At 34.8% G+C, this 16,558-nt stretch overlaps 2 protein-coding genes across 3 annotated transcripts; both read right to left on the bottom strand.

The window, feature by feature from the left end:
• Nucleotides 1-656: 656 nt before the first annotated feature.
• LOC132640687 (ribose-phosphate pyrophosphokinase 1-like) lies at nucleotides 657-8,500 on the bottom strand. 2 transcript variants are annotated; one of them, XR_009582342.1, is made up of 9 exons: nucleotides 8,218-8,500; nucleotides 6,833-7,009; nucleotides 5,495-5,743; nucleotides 4,429-4,572; nucleotides 4,182-4,346; nucleotides 3,394-3,463; nucleotides 3,058-3,139; nucleotides 1,574-2,528; nucleotides 657-1,483 (listed from the first exon to the last, which is right to left on the bottom strand). XR_009582342.1 is itself a non-coding variant. In XM_060357386.1 (8 exons), the coding sequence occupies exons 1-8, from the start codon at nucleotides 8,347-8,349 to the stop codon at nucleotides 2,348-2,350; spliced, it is 1,200 nt and encodes a 399-aa protein (XP_060213369.1). In that variant the 5' UTR covers nucleotides 8,350-8,500; the 3' UTR covers nucleotides 657-2,347. The 2 variants fall into 2 exon arrangements, 1 of the variants encoding a protein (XP_060213369.1); XM_060357386.1 differs by having other exon boundaries at nucleotides 657-2,528.
• Nucleotides 8,501-10,967: 2,467 nt separating this feature from the next.
• On the bottom strand, nucleotides 10,968-13,733 carry LOC132640683 (tobamovirus multiplication protein 2B). The gene is made up of 5 exons (XM_060357374.1): nucleotides 13,485-13,733; nucleotides 12,981-13,046; nucleotides 12,814-12,878; nucleotides 12,022-12,115; nucleotides 10,968-11,374 (listed from the first exon to the last, which is right to left on the bottom strand). Exons 1-5 carry the CDS (start codon nucleotides 13,644-13,646, stop codon nucleotides 11,336-11,338), a joined length of 426 nt encoding a protein of 141 aa, XP_060213357.1. The 5' UTR covers nucleotides 13,647-13,733; the 3' UTR covers nucleotides 10,968-11,335.
• Nucleotides 13,734-16,558: the final 2,825 nt, after the last annotated feature.

Here is a 16,558-nt window from a genome sequence, read left to right as displayed (position 1 = left end):
TAAAAGATTTTGGATTATCCTAACCTCATGATCTAATTTTGGAATTGAATTTAAACTTTTGAGTTTTATTTTCTTTAAGCAGATCCAAACCTATGCTTGATTTACCCAATGTTGGGGACCATACATTATATTGCTTAGCTACAATATCTAGCATTGATGTGCTGATGATGTAAGAACGTCCCACATTGGTTGAGGAAATGAATTATCTCCTTATATGATTTTGAACAATCCTCACTTTACTATCTTCTGGGGTTAAGTTAGGTCCCAATTTCATTTTTCGATGAAGTACAACATATAAAGCACAAATTTATGGGAGTTTTGCCTGCATTGATAATCATTTTGAAAAGATAATTCTCTAGTTTATCTTGCGAACACAAAAGCTGATTACTGATTAAAGAATTGCACATTGCCTACATAGCAACAGAGAATGGGGGAATGCATGGATCAATAAAGGGTCAGAGGGGGTTGAGGCAAGGAGATCCAGTATCTCCATTAATATTTGTAGTTTGTATGGAGTATTTTTCCAGGATAATGTCATTAGTAGCACAACAGGAGGGATTTGCATTGCACACAAAATGTAGGTGCCTCAAGTTGAACCACCTATTTTTGCTGATGATGTGTTACTATTCTGTAAAGGGGAGATGAATGCTGTCATATGGATGTTAAGAGGGTCAAAATCATTAACAAATGCATCAGGACTAGCTACAATTGCCTCAGAGTCTAATATATATACTGCAAACATGACCCAGCAGGACGTGCAGGACCTGTGTGACTTAACTGGCTACAAAAGAGGCAGCTTGCCATTTAAGTACCTAGGAGTGCCCATCTCTTCAAAGAAACTAAATGCCATAGACTGTGAAGTTTTAATAGAGAAACTGAGCATCATGATCAAATCATGGGGCACAAGGAATTTATCATATGCAGGCAGGGTGTAGCTGATAAACTCAGTGTAGATGCACATGCATTCATACTGGGCTTCCATGTTCATACTACCAAGGAAAGTGATGAAGAGTATCAATGCCATATGTAGAAGTTTCTTATGGGGAGGTACAGAAAATACAAACAAGGTTCCTCTAGTAGCATGGGACCTAGTGTGTAGACAGGTAAGAAGGAGGTCTAGGAATTTTGGATGGATTGACATGGAATGATGGTGCTGTAGGCAAGCATGTGTGGAATATTGCAATGAAAGCTGATAACCTATGGGTTAAGTGGATCAACCACATTTATCTGAAAGAGACACCATGGAGAGAATACATACCCCCTACAGACTGCAGTTGGTATTGGAAGAAGATCTATGCAATAAGGGAAAAGATGAATGCTGGATACGTGCAAAATGGATGGTTAGAAGCAGCTGGGAAATACACAGTAGATAGTGGATACAAATGGCCCAGGAAAACACTAGAGGAACAGGCATGGAGGAGATGGATATGGCGTAAGATGAATATACCAAAACATAGCTGCTTGGCTAGCAATCCATCAAAGGCTGCAGATCAAAGAAAGATTGTTCAGATTTGGCATCTCCCAAGATTACCTCTGTGTAGTATGTGGCAATGCTGTAGAGACAACTGCTCACTTGTTTTTTGAATGTCACCTCTCAAGCACTTGCCTGGATGGGATCCTACAATGGATGAAGATCAATATACACAACAGGGAAGGAGTGGGGTTATGGAAGAGGATGATAAGGAAAGCACAAGGTAGAAAATGCAGGGAGTTCATCATGGCAGTTCTAACAGCACTAGTATACGACATCTGGAAAACTAGAAATGAAGCCCTATGGGACAATAAAGTAACTCTACCACAGAAATTGATTGCAAAGGTACAACAGGAATGCAGCATCAAAGTTATGGAAAATGTGGCAAATGGGAGATCAAACAAAGGGAAGGATTGGATAGTCAATCTGTATAGGGAGGACGATACTTAAAATGAATAGCATAAAATAGGAGAGGCATAGGAAGAAGGAAGAGATACATAGGAAGTTCTGAGTTATGTTTCTGTTAGATGTCTTTGTTGCTGTATTTGCGGAAGGATAAAGTAATAAAAAAAGCGCCAGTTTACCCCCAAAAAAAAAAAAAAAAAAACAGAGAAACAATTTCCTGAAATGTATTCATTGCACATCCCATTAACATCATTCTCCCAATACTTCCCTATCTGGTCCCATTTGATCAATTTCTTTGCATGCACTAAAAGAAAAAAACACAGCAAAATGAGGAGGTCAAGTCCCAAGCACATGGCTACCTTAATCCTACTAATTTAACTTAAAGAGTAAAATGCTGTGAAAATGTTATAGTTTCTATTTAGCTATAAGGAAAAACACCTGTCGAAATACCATGGAAAAATTTACTCCTACCTACTGAAAAATGCTACTCACAGAACAAGCACCATGTACGCGCCAAATTGTTTCACCAAGAAGGTTTGCAACTGAAAGAACTGTCAGCTGAGGGAAATAATTTTTGTCCATCACTGGAATTGTGTTTGTGGTGATAACCTCTTGAAATAGGCCACTTGACAACCTTTCAACTGCAGGGGGGCTGTCATCGCGAGATATCAGCACTTGATTAATAAAGCCAACAACAAGCAATATGCATTATGACTAAAATGCTAATCCATATAGGTGCAGTAAAGAGAAAGAGAGCAATAACAGTTGCATGAAATAGACTTGACATCGATCTCATACAAGTCTAATACAGAACAAAACTCCCATAACATCCAATTTCGACGAGCTAAAATTTTCTGGCCAATGGTGGAGAAAAGGTGGAATAGATGATGTTCTAGAGAGGAAGAGATATTCACATGATGATTTGAATTTTACACACAAAGTGGACTTCTCTACATCTAGAAACCATTTTGTCTATTCTTCGAAACTAAAAAAGCCTGCTACACCAGTTTTTCTCTTGTATTAGCTATAGCTGGAATCTGGATAATCTCTTTGCACGTTAAGGAAAAAAAAAATCAAGTGAGTAAAAAAGGATCCATATTCACCCAGATATAATGCAACTGAATGCTTACTCCAAAAATATAAAGACTTTTGCATATTTGTAGAATGCATAGACATGTTACCTGAAAACACCATGTGTACAACATGCATAAATTTCCCTTGCTCCCTCCTCGTGCAAAAGTGCTGCACCTTTGGAAATAGTCCCTAAGACCCATCAGCAAGATGTTAACTAATGCTATCCAAAACTGATCTCCCCATAACAAAAGAACGGAGCTGACCACGGACAACATAAATATAAGAAGGAAATTTAAGTACTCGTTGAGACACTTCATAATGTAGACATATTTCCATGGAACGAATAAAGATGGATGCTCATCTCTTTGAAAAGGGAGGGAAAAAATCAGAAATTTCCAGTTTTTGGCTTGCCATGAGTATCTGATATATGCAATTCAGCTCACCTGCTGTGTCAATCATGTCATCCACCATGACTGCAACTTTTCCTTTAACATCACCAATCAGGTTCATGACCTGCAGGCAACAACAAAAGTATGGAATCAATGACAAAGTAGAATGCATGAAATGCAACCCAAAAATAAAAGCTGGAACCTGCTCCCAGAACGTAGAACTTATTGCTCAGTGAAATACTATAAAAACTCTTCGCATTGTTCTTTTGTATTCATAGAGTGTGAGCATGTGTGCTACTGGTTTTCTGCCTATTTACATGGATAGTCATTCCTGAAGGTGAAAGTGGTAAAATATATATAGCAATCTGGGGGATGGTTCACCACATGAGCAAACCATATTTAAAAAGATAGACCCAAATAGAGGCGGAAGCTATACATAATCCAGTTGTTTTCCAAGAAAACATTTTCCTTTCAACCAAACACCCTAAGTGTAAAAGGGCTTCAAGAACAACTTAGGAATTCCACCCAAAGAAACTTGCTTGGCTCATCCATTTCTTGGGCTAGGTCGATGCCAGGGTCTAAAGGATGATATACCGGTGGAACTACATTCTAACAAGTGTAAGGCCAATACTTTGGTCTCAAGCTGAATCAGAACTGAGAAAAGGTTTTATCTCACCTATTTTTAGGCCAAAGCTTTCGCATACTTACCTGGAAAAGGAATACCAAGCAGACAGTCTAACAAGGATGAATCTACTTTACATACTTTTGAGTAAAAGGCAACAGGGTATAAAACTGTATTAAGTGTGAAATTAAAAAAAAAATCAAAACAGCTCTGAAACTACCTCAGCAATATTATGCTCCTGGCGTCTTTTATCGACAATGGCTAAAGGTGCAGCTAACTTTTTTGCAAAAGCACGTGCTCTAGCAACTCCCCCAACATCAGGAGAGACCACCACTAGATCATTGGAAGAAATCTTCTTGCTAGCAAGGTAATCAAGGATAACAGGCTGGCATGTACAAGAAGGAAAACTGCCAATCAGCTTAATAAATTTGCAGTTCTTAATGATACACACACACTTACGAGATTACCTGACAGTATACATGGTCCACTGGAATGTCAAAATAACCCATGGATTGCCCAGAGTGGAGATCACAAGCTAGAACACGATCTGCACCTGCTTCTGTTATAATGTTCCCAACCAATTTGGCAGCAATGGATTGACGACTTTGTGTCTGAGAAAAGATATAAAATATGATAAACAAAAACCTACCCAAAAATGTCCTTTTATAATTACTTATTTCTTTAGGTCCAAGACCAGTAGTTGGAGACATTGTTTTTCTCATTCTTTCTGTAAAAATTCTCATCGAGTGATAACTCCTTGGAGTTAACCACATAAATCCTGACCGACAAGAAAAGTGAACAAGAGAAAAGGATAAATAGGACAGGTGCATCCAAGTTAAACATAGTTTACTGCAGTAACGCTCAAGAGAAAAGAGCATAAAATTGTGGAACAACAAGAAAGAAGATTAAAAAAAGTTGGTCTCAATTTATGAATAAACCCATCAACTATATTTCAATCCAAAATTAGTTGGGATAGGTTAGATGAATCCTTTGTATCCATTAGGCTCTATTGAGATCCATCCCATTCCAGTACTAAATCATTTGCCTTTTAAGATGAATTAGGAGCATTATGAATCAAAGAGGCTCTCTAGCTCTCATATTTATTCTTAAACACGGATATACAAGTCTTAACCAGAATCTAAGTTACTCGGACTCTTCAAAAGTGTTGCCGCACCTGTTTCACGCACCCGACTACATTTTAGGAGAGTCCGAGTAACTTAGACCAGAACGGACAGACTCTAAACAACACGCAGACACTAGTGTAAGTTGACAACAAACAACCAAGCTTTAATCTCAACTTGGTGTCACCCATATGAATTATTTCCTTCAATTGCGTCTTGTTGTTAGTTAAACCCGCATTGATTCTGAGATAGAGTTTTTGAGACAACTTTCCTCATTATCTTAGATTTATCCAGTCTGCTTTTATCATCTTGTCACTCACCCCTATGGCCTTGTGTTGTCAACTTGTGAATAGTCAAAAAATATGGAAACTTAAGGCACAGAACATAAAATTTGCACAGCAGGAAAACTTACCTTCCTATCAGCTCTGGCATATCCAAAATATGGAATCACCGCAGTGATATTTTTGGCTGAAGCCCTTCGGCATGCATCTACCATCACCAAAAGCTCCATGAGGTTTTCATTGGCTGGAGGGCAAGTGGGCTGAATCAAGAAAACATCACATCCTCGAACACTCTCTTGCAACTGGATATAAATTTCACCATCAGCAAAGCGCTTGATGTTGACCTTTCCTAGTTCAAGCCCCATGTTCCAAGCAATTTCCTAAGGAATAAAGAAAAAGAACTGCACTTTGAGAAAAGAAGCATAACTTAAAAGAGGACAGAAGTTCAATGGATTTCACAGCTTGAATAATTATATACTGTAGCTACTGATTTTTTGGCATAAAAAGTCAGGCCAACACTGCAGTAAATGAGATTTGGACAACCGGCCAATAGATCTCTTCATATTACAACATTTGAAATTTCTATCTTTCCTTATGTCACTCATGACATCGGTAGGGTACTCTAACACCATAAAGTATAAATAGGGCGGCCCTTCCTCAGTTGGAAGACACCACAGACCAAGAGAAGCAACACAGCAGTTGCAGACAGCAAATTATAGACAATGTAAGGAAATAGTCAGTGAGGAAAAATAGAGAGTCTGAGCGATATTGTAGTGAACTGGAATAACCAAGTGAAGATTCTTTCTTTTGAGGGTGTAGTGGTCTTTGAGTATTTAACTTGAGAGTACAAAGTGTAAATTCCTTGCTACGGTGATATTAGTTGCTCCTTTTAAGTCGTGGTTTTTCCCTTAGTTTAAAAAGGTTTTCCACGTAAAAATACTCAGTGTCCTTACTTCTTTACTTTATTCTTGTTATATGACTACGAACGTTATGTGGGTAGTCACGGAGTCCCAACAATCATCAGCAATTTATTATAAGTGAAATTACATGACCTATCAAACATCTTCACATAAAATGTAACGGGGTGAGTGTTATAATTTCACCCTTGTGCTTAAGAACTTCCAGCGTCACAGCACATGATATATCCAATTCTTTGGGCGGGGAAGAGGTTGGAGCACTAATACTAAATGGTAAAAGCCACCAAACTATGTATCAGAGTATCAACTATGTATCAAAGTATCAAGTTAGAATCTTGCTAAATATAGAGCATAAGTGTCAACCTTTCATCATTCGGAATGTGTACAGAGAACATAAAGAGGATCCCAAGAGAATAGGGATTGGTACACAAAGTTAAAACTGGACATCACAAAAGATAGAAGGAAAGACCTCAGTGGCATTCCAGACAATGTTAGTATAGGACAGTTCTTATAACTATGCATCCCCACGTCCTCATATATAGAAGCATTTACCTGAGAAAGTGAAGGATTTGCGGTTCCAGAAAATATCTTCAGCTTTGGTTTCAGCTTGTTATAGTTTCTGTCAACTGCATTCTGTAGGCGTTTGGCTTGCAAGAATGTTGGAAGTGTCTCATCATTAATGATTGGCACAATAGGCTTCTCATTTGCTGGTTCATTGATTTCACAATTCTAAGACAAGAAATAGACATTCATTAATAAAACAAACAACTTTGCAAAAGCTCCAAAGACCTTGAACCAACGAAATAGGACTTTTGACAGAGTTTGAATTCATGACAGAGTTTGACTTCATGAACCAACCAAATAGGACTTTTGACAGAGTTTGAATTCATGAAACTGGACTTTTGACAGAGTTTGAATTCATGAACCAACCAAATTGGACTTTTGACAGAGTCTGAATTCATGAAACTGGCTCCAAAAGTAAATGAAGATATTGCAAATTCTAATTCCCAGATGTGAAAATATATGCATAATTAGGATAAAGAATCCATTTTTCATGGGCTCCTTTTTTTTTTTTTTTTAACAGATTTCCTATTTTACCTCAGACAACAAAAACACAGACCATGAACAAAAGAGACGAAAAAGAAAGTCTTTTAAGTCTTTTTCCCTTCAAAGAGATAAACCTCTTGTCTCTTATTCCACAATAGTGAATAACTATAAACAATTCAGTAAAATCATCTACTCCAAGAATGGCAATATTCAGATACAAAATCATTGAAATTTAATTATTAGTATATCATAATTCATCAGAAATATTTTTAGGTACTTAAAAATTCCATAAAAAGGTACAATTTAGGTAAATGTTCTCTATACAAGAGAAAAAATGCTGGACATTTCAGGTAGAGTAGTGATAGACTGATAGTATAAGTGGCAGTTTGGCCATGAATATTTTTTACTTTTTTCCGGAGTTGAATTTCGGAAATCATGTTTGGCCATAAAATTACGGAAAATTCCGGAATTTGAAAAACATCAAAAAGTTGTTTTCACTCCAAATCAGTCGCAACACAACTCCAATTTCCAAATACCTTTTTTCATTTTGAAAACAGTAACTACTTTTTTGCACATACTCACCATTTTCATGGCCAAACAGGCCTTAATTCTTTTCGAAAAGAATGAGTAGAGCAGAGAAAAGGGATAAAAACATAGAGTTATTTCATTACATCTCCTCCATTCTAAAGAATACAACCCAAATAAATTCAACTAAAAGTGGTCCTTCAAGTTCTGCTTTTACAAAGCTTGTATTTATTTTTACAACTGATCATCAACCTATAACAATCTTCCACCACCCTTGATTCTTGAAGCCACAATACTTTTGCAAAGCTTACATGAATGAAACTACTCAAACAAAAGAGAGAAAAGAAAGGAATGTATTTACTTACGATGTAGTTGGGACCCCGTGTTTGTTTAGGAACGAAGTTCCTGCAACTGAGGGACGAGCAAGAAGAATAAAAACAAGAAGAAAGACGACTGTTTTTAGTAGAAGAAGACGAAGGCAAAGTCAAAGAAGCCATCAAAATCAAGAATGGGTCGGCAAGTACACAGTAGTAGAAGATGATGGCAAAGTGACCCGAGTTTTTACTTCTCCTAGTAAGTAGTACTATTTTTGTGTGGGGCTTTTAGTAGTGTCAGAGGATTTTGTTTCCTAGGTCACTTAGGTGGCTAAATAGGGTGATGGTACGTGTTGGTTCTTGTGAGGGGAAAATAAATGGGATTATAACTATTTTAATTCATAGATTACATAAATTTTGATTTTAATCTTTATACTATTTGAAAAAATGTATTTAAGGGCCGTTTGGTATGTGAGATAAGGATAATAATCTAGGGATAAAATTTGAGATTAGCTTTATTCCATATTTGGTTTGGGATATTAGCTGATCTCGAGATTATTTATTGCATCATTTGTAGTAAAATGATACGATTACTATCCCATATAGGAGGAGGGACAACATAATTTCATGGGACATCCTTGCTTGTCACACCCCACATACTAAACGATCCCTTAATTTTTTAATTTACTGAGATGTTCGTCTTTTATCTATTTATGTATGAAAGCATATTATATTTGAACTATTTTAGAAGCATATTATCGTTAAATATGAATACAAGATAGTTGAACAGTTAATAATTATGATAAATTTATAAATATTTATTAGCTAAGAAATTAAAAAAGTGTAGGTTTCAATTAATTGAAGATTATAAATATTTAGTTTAGACCATGAAAAAATAAAAAATTGTAATGTGTTTTTGCCCTTTTTTCTCCAAAAACAATAATACATGTTCTTTTTTCGGAATATGACGAGTTGTTTCGCCGCATCCACCTGTGGCTTTACTGGTAAGTTTCAACAACATCAGTTTGTCACTTTGTAGGAAAAGAAGCCACCTCTTCCCCAAATTCCAAAGCCAAATTCCATTTTTGTGGAATAACAGTATACTTGGGGGGCCCCATTTCCAAATGTTCCACAACAAAGACAAGGGTTTGCAGTTCGTGGGAGAACCTATTCGTTAAAAAAATAACCCATTTGCAAATACTGGTACTAATTACTACTAAAAAATTTGAGTTTTTTTTAATAAGTAAAGGTGGTGTAGGGACCAATTTATATTCACCTCCATTAATCTATTCGATTCCTTCAACTCTTCAGTTTTCAACATCGTAAAAATTGGACTCGTATATCTAATACTTCCCTCCATCACAAATATTAAATTACTTTGTTTAAACATTACCCTTCATCATGAATACTGCACAACTTTGTCCAGCAATATTTAGATGTCAAAATTGACTAATCAATATTGAAATTGGCATTCTTATAAGACAATTGATGTAAACTCAATTCTTCAAATCATGTAAGAAACTCAAAAACTCCCCCAAAGCATCACCCATTTCAAATACTCCATCAAACACAGTTTTTTGCAAAAACCTGGAAAAAAAAATCCAAACTCGATTTTTTCAAAAGTTAAAATAGACACCAACTAATCTCTAATAAACACTAAATAGTCGGACTAAATGTGACACGGTCAAACCAATAGCAAGTAAAACGTCTCTAAGAAGTCATCATCAGGTAAACACGTTTTTTTGGTTCATAATCTAATTAACCTGAATGGCTACGGGCCAAACCGACCTGAAATCATGTTGATTTGGAGTTGAAATTTTATTCGGATATGCAACCTAAATTTCAAAAGTTGTACTTTTCTCGTAAACAAGAAAACCCTATAATTTGTGAAAACTATAAAAATTTCTCTATCTCTTATACACTCTTTCAAATTGAGCAAATCATAGTACATAAACCAGGTATTGAAATATCCTAAGGTGTTGCATTAATAAATCACATATCTCCATGTTCCTTTTAGAATCTTTTTTGCAAAATTTAAAATTATGAATCTTCTTTTACATAATATTAACTTATGGTTCAGGTTTTAATTTTTCTAAAATTGAAATCACACACTTGGAATTGAAATGCTACTTTTAGGAGAATTTGAGATTTAAAATCATGATTTAAAATTGAAGTTGAAGTTGAAGTTTTGTTCTAATATCATAAATAAACGTTGATTTCAGATCAAAACTTCAAATTGTATGACCAAATGCATACTAAGGCTTCCTTTTAAATCAACCAGGTACAGAAAAACTTGTCACTGGCTCATAAAAATAATCAAGGTGGTGATACAATCTTTACATCTTCCCCTTTTGGTAATGCAGAACTTTATTCATCTACCATAATATGCTAGCGATCTTGCTTCTGCAATTATCTCAACCATTAAGAATAAACAGCCAAGATCTCATGTATGCAACTCTAAAATCAAATGTTAAGCTGGAATTTCAGTGCTAAGATATTTTTTTGCTTGATCCAACAGTAGCATGGGATCTTATGTCTCAATGATGTGAGGATTTCAAGATACTCGTTGGAATAGTTGAAATGAGCACAAGCTGAGTTGGACATTACCGATATAAGAAAAAATGATGCAGCAATTTCAATGCCGACCATTATGCCAAGGAGAAAACTAGTCACTTCTTAGCAAACATTGATCACAACAAGCACGGCGAAACAAAATTATTTAGGAATCATAGATTACAAGTAAGAGAAGTCATTTTAGAGAAGAAAGAATGACAAGAACTAAAGAAACTACTATCAGAACAGAAAGTCAAGTTATTTTTTCTTATATAATCATCTGTAGCACCAAGAATATACACGAGCAAATAACCAATGTCTCCCAACCTGACTGTAGATAATCAGTGCTTACAATCAAAAAGTAAGAGTTGGCTACTTGCAACATGTTAAAGGCAAGTGAATTTCAGTTCAACTCTAGGATTATATTGTAATACACACGATTCTAGCTCTAAGTTAAAAGCAAACCATCACTGGAGCTGAAGCATTAAGAGTCCTTTTGCTTTCCAGTGAAAGATATTAACCAATTCTATATTTATATCAGATAGTTAAGTATTAGGATGCCATGATTATAACCTTGCCCAGCGTTCTGGGATTTTATTGCATTGTCCCAAGAAGGTTAGCCGGCTTCTGGAGATTGCTTTACTGATTCAGTCTCCTGAAAATATAGGTGGGATAGATAAGTTAGTCACCGTCCTAGTTCTAAATAAATCATCTAAAGAGAATATGCTTGAGAGACAATATCTGAAGTAAGCTTAAACCCAAACTAGAAAAATACTATATTAAACAGAACCACTCCCCAAAAGGATATCTGAGAAACTATATAATCCCCGTAAGGGTCTCCAAAAGCACAAGAAAGACTAAAAAAAGAGTAAAAACAAACTAAAAGGGGGGAAAAAATGTTCCTCATAGGTCATGATAAAAGGAGGCGGGCAATGTAACTTTCAAAATAATAATTTACAATGTTGGAAGGACCTCACTTACATGGTATATGCAATTTCTGTCACTGAAAATTTATTGTCATGCACTGATCACAAATAAAAATATAATCATGCAATTGGGAAGTTAAGAATTGTCACAAGTCACAACCACTAAACAAAGAATTTGAAAGAAATTAAGTTGATGAGATTTTGCACCCTAGTAAATTATCACTAAAAAGGTGCCAGTAATGCTCTAAAGACTCTAAACTAAAAGTTAGTATTGCTGAAACTATCATGTTGACTCTAGGAAGTTTTTCAGTTGTAAAGGCAACTAAATAAATCCCATAAATATTTGAATGATGAATTGCAGGAGAGGGAGGATAACCTCTTGTTGAATAGCTTGAGACCTGGATAAGGGCTTGAGCTGGCAGTTCTCTATGTTTGAGAGCAGCTGCATTACAGTTTTCAGCTGAGGGGCACTGCAAACGTTAACTTTGATGTGAGAGCAGTTGAAAAAGGAGTAATAGAATGATTCTAAAATCTCAAATGAAGCAACTTCCGTTGCAATTATTAAAGTCAGATCTTAGATTAGACTTATAATTGATCATCTATTGAATAGTCTTGAATTTCTTTTCAAGCTACAACAACTCTATCCTAATTCTTTGCTTCATTAATCACTAACATTAATGCTCAAACTTGTGAAAATCCACGCAAGTTTGGAGTAATTTATTGAAAGAAAATTCTAAATCACAATTTCATGGTGCTATGCAACTCTAAAGAGTAAAGAATATAAATGCTTATTTATATTACGATCACGTTTTCTTTTGCACATGATGCAAATATTTCCTCCTTTCGCTTTCTCTTGCTCTATAAAGAGAGCTGATTGATGTACAATTTTTCATTAGAGCTTTTATACCTAGAACCATACTCCGAAGCTACCTTCTTTTCCTGAAGTAAAGACAGTATATACATTTTAGCGGAAGATAATTTTCTGTGTGTTATTCAGATAGATGATCAGCATCCTAATTTTTATCATTTCTCGGATCTTTTAAGCCTTGACACAGTTTCCAAACATCAAGTTGCATATTAGAGGTTCACGTTGAAAGAAAAAAGTAAAGTACAAGGTAATTTCATCAACCATTAGTTTGTCAAACCAAGAATGGGGGAAAGGACTAACCTCTGTAACCCGTTATCCATATGAGCATCCAGTGCTGAAATTACCCGAGGCAGCTGCTCCAATACCTGCAAGGACCACAATCAAAGCAATAGAATTACGAATGAGGCTTCCTCCAGGGTCATCTTAATTGAAATTCATAAATTATAACTATAGGAGGACCTTTATACCAGCTCAGTATTCTTGATAGTAGGTGTCTTAGCAAAAAGACTCTTTGGTAGCTTCATCAGTTCGGCCTGAACCATATTGATAAATGTGTCAGCAATACATGAAACAATGTTAGTGACATTATAAATTTAGGCCCCGTTTGGAAATGATTTGAAATCAGGTTGATTTGAAGTTGAAGTTTTGTTTGGACATGCAATTTACTGCCTTGAAGTTCAGTTGTACTAATTACAATTATTGTTAACACTAGAAACTGAAGCAGGTAAAGAAATCTCTTTTTTTCAATTTTTAAATCTCGTCACTACCCTTCTAAATGAAACTTCAACCAAGAATTTCTTTTCTCCAAAGTAATAAAAACCCCCCAATTAGGGAAAAATCAAATCTTTTTTCTATATGGAGGTGTATTCAGCATTTTGGGCAACATCCATGTAGAGAATTTAGCTGTTAAACCAGTAGCTACAAGACCATAAACAAACAACTGAATGATGTGAAAAAGAGAAAGGAAGTGCCTGAGAAGGGGAAGATTGAAGCATGAGATGAAGGAGATTGGAAGTGGACTGAATAGACTGAGTGATTTGATCAGACACCATTGTTTTCGCTGACCCATCTCTATTGCTGTTGCTGTTGCTGTTGCTGCTGACGCTTTTGCCAGTCGCCGTTGGCGTTGCCATCCTACCTTTTCTTGGTGGCTACAGATTGTCGGTCTCGCTCTTGAGTTCGCCTGAATTCGAGAAAACTAAAACGGTGAAGGCTCAAATATCCCTCAACTATACAAATTGCACATATTTGCCCGTTATTAAAAGGTTGGTGGAAAGATGCCCTTAACGTTTTTTTTTTGTTGCTATATATGCCCTTGAGTTAACGAAAAATATTTGAGGGTATATTTGTTCAGTTCACATAGTATAGGGGCATATTTGGGCCTTTGAAATTCCTGAATATTATGACACAAAATATCATTGCATTCCAAAACATAAAAAAAAACATTTGTAATTACAATCCATCCACCATTATATTACATTAAAATTATACAACTAAAAGAGCAGATGCAATTACAAATATCTTTTAAAGACTGTTTTCACAACAAGAGCATCATTTTCCCTTTTCAAAAGATTTTTTTTACTAATGATAATACCATTTTTATTTTTCAATTTGTTGTTTTTTCTGGATATTTTTTGTCTTCTCAGTCCCAATATCTACACAATAATGGATGCAACAATTACCGCAATAAAATATAAACATAAAAAAGGAGATAACTTATATTAGACTTATGACATATGAAAAAATGTCTCCCGCAGTGCTCAAAATTTTGATAATAATAATAGAAAGAGTATCACATCTTAAGCATTTATACAGATTCTTACATAACATTCAATGTGGTTTGACTCTTTCGTGAATTTCACGCATAACCGAAATTTAGTAGAATTATTTGAAGCTCATAAGTGAGATGGAGTGCAGTAACTCCACGTCCACAAACCCTTCCACAACTCCACATCCACAAACCCTTCCATAGCTATTTGAAGAACTCGAAGCTTCTGACATTTCATAAACAAGTGAAAGAATAAGAGAGAAAAGTGAGGGGTTGTACGATAAGTGTGGAGTTTCAAAATGCACTTGCAATAAATTATTGGCTAGCATAAAGTGCACTACAAAAAAATCTGAGAACTATTTGTGCCATAATATTTAGGAATTTTAAAGACTCAAATATGCCCCTATACTATGCGAACTGAACAAATATGCCCTCCAATATTTTCTGTTAACTCAAGGGCATATATAGCAAAAAAAAAAAACGTAAGGGGTATCTTTGCACCAACCTTTTAACGACGGGCAAATATGTGCAATTTCGTATAGTTCAGGGGCATATTTGAGCCTTCACCGAAACTAAAATAAAATATAGTAGTAACTCCTTTTTCTCTTTCCTAATAAATTGTACTCCTATGTGTCACTTTTTAGTTTAATCTATACTATATTAAAAGCGCGACAGACCTTAAAAATATTGATCGAACTTTTTATCCTTTATTTAAAGATTCTACAATAGACAAAAATGTCATTTACTATTTTCCTCAAATTATTACTAATTATTTTAATAATATTTTTTAAAAAAAAACCCTGTTATTTTTGAAGTCCTTTTTAACTTTGGCAATATTTTAATAGTCATTCAATAATTCTTCTAATATTTAGGATTTTGAAATCAACTAAAAATCCGGTTATTAAATCTTTCCTTAGATTTATTCAGTATAATATATTTGTAAAAAGAAGTAATAACAAAGGAAAATTACATTGAAGTTTAAAAGGAGTACTTTTTGTGTGGAAATTATAAATGCCGTGTGCATGTTTTAGGTTTAGAAAAAAGGAACGAAAGAAAAGAAAAGAGTTTCAATTAGAAAAAAACTCTTTGTATCGTACTTATTGCGGTTTTTTGTGGTTTTTTTTAATAAATATTTATAGAATTTATGATCATTACATAGTAATGTTTTGATGATAAATTTTTAGGGTTTAATAGTGTGTTGTGTAGTGTTTGAATTATTTAATAGCGTAGCGTTTGAACTATTTAATGACTTTTTGTTGTTTGCTTAGGTTCTAGGTAACTGTTTTGTTGTTTCTAGGTGTGTAAAGCCGCATAAACCTCTTGTCGGGTAAGTTTTAAACTAACACGTAATTTATATAATAAACTTCAAAGTTGATTGTATACTTATGTCATATTTTACAATTTATTGTTGGTATAAGCATGTTTAAAGTTAATGCTTTAAAATTAGACTTTTGATGTAATTTTTTGTGACGACATTGAAAGACATGTGATTACTCTCTCTTCTTGAGTAATTATTTTATGGAGCATTTTCTCCTTTCATATTGTTTCTTTATCTCTTTGGTGGTCCGTTAAGTCAAAAAGGTGCTTGATCCTATGGTACTTCTATTTTCTTATTAATAATTGTGATTTCACTATTTTCTTAGGATTTTACTGTGTTACTCGGGCGAACAAAAAATTAGCTTTGAAACGTATGTATTCCCCCTATCTCAATTTATGTGACACTTTTCGCTTATTGGCATTAAGACTTTGTGAACTTTGACCAATATTTTTAAATATAATTTTTTTTATCATATGGACATGAAAAGAATTGGAACTTATAGTAACTTTCATATAGTTTTTAAATATGTAAATTTTAATTTCCGTCGCATGAGATCTCATATTTTCAAAAAAGTTTAAAATATGCAGTGAAAACAATAAATATCTAATTAATTTAAGTTAACTATTCATGGATTCCTTTATGGGAATGAACAATATTTTGATGGGAGCTCTTCCCCTTTAACGTTCCTTACGTGACAAGAATACGAATTAGTTAGGACGGATATCAAAGAGTTATAAAATAAAGGATGTTCAACCTTTATTCAAGTATTTTAAATTTAAACACTAGGTCTACAAGCATCACTTTTATATAAAAATTTTAACATTCGACAAGGAAGTGCAACGCACGTACATAGATTTAGCCAACTAAAGGGATAAACGACGACCATAGCTAAGTCTATTTTTGTTTTGTAGTGTCTGTTGTCAACTGTGGTACGACCTTTGGTCACACGCAAAACGCGT

Source organism: Lycium barbarum, chromosome 1 (genome assembly GCF_019175385.1).
Source record: "Lycium barbarum isolate Lr01 chromosome 1, ASM1917538v2, whole genome shotgun sequence".
In the NCBI taxonomy this organism is placed as follows: Eukaryota; Viridiplantae; Streptophyta; class Magnoliopsida; order Solanales; family Solanaceae; genus Lycium; species Lycium barbarum.
The sequence above is the reverse complement of the archived record's forward strand: the minus strand, read 5'-3'. Positions and strand labels throughout refer to the sequence as shown.

Excerpts from the sequence above, each read along its gene's own strand:
- LOC132640687 (XM_060357386.1), bottom strand. The coding sequence starts at position 8,349 with ATGGCTTCTTTGACTTTGCCTTCGTCTTCTTCTACTAAAAACAGTCGT. Across the intron at positions 5,744-6,832 it reads CAAATCCTTCACTTTCTCAG|GAAATTGCTTGGAACATGGG; the intron begins GTAAATGCTTCT and ends TTTATTCCTTAG. Across the intron at positions 4,573-5,494 it reads ATGCCAGAGCTGATAGGAAG|ACACAAAGTCGTCAATCCAT; the intron begins GTAAGTTTTCCT and ends ATCTTTTCTCAG.
- LOC132640683 (XM_060357374.1), bottom strand. The coding sequence starts at position 13,646 with ATGGCAACGCCAACGGCGACTGGCAAAAGCGTCAGCAGCAACAGCAAC. Across the intron at positions 12,879-12,980 it reads CTATCAAGAATACTGAGCTG|GTATTGGAGCAGCTGCCTCG; the intron begins GTATAAAGGTCC and ends TGGTCCTTGCAG. Across the intron at positions 12,116-12,813 it reads ATGGATAACGGGTTACAGAG|TGCCCCTCAGCTGAAAACTG; the intron begins GTTAGTCCTTTC and ends TAACGTTTGCAG.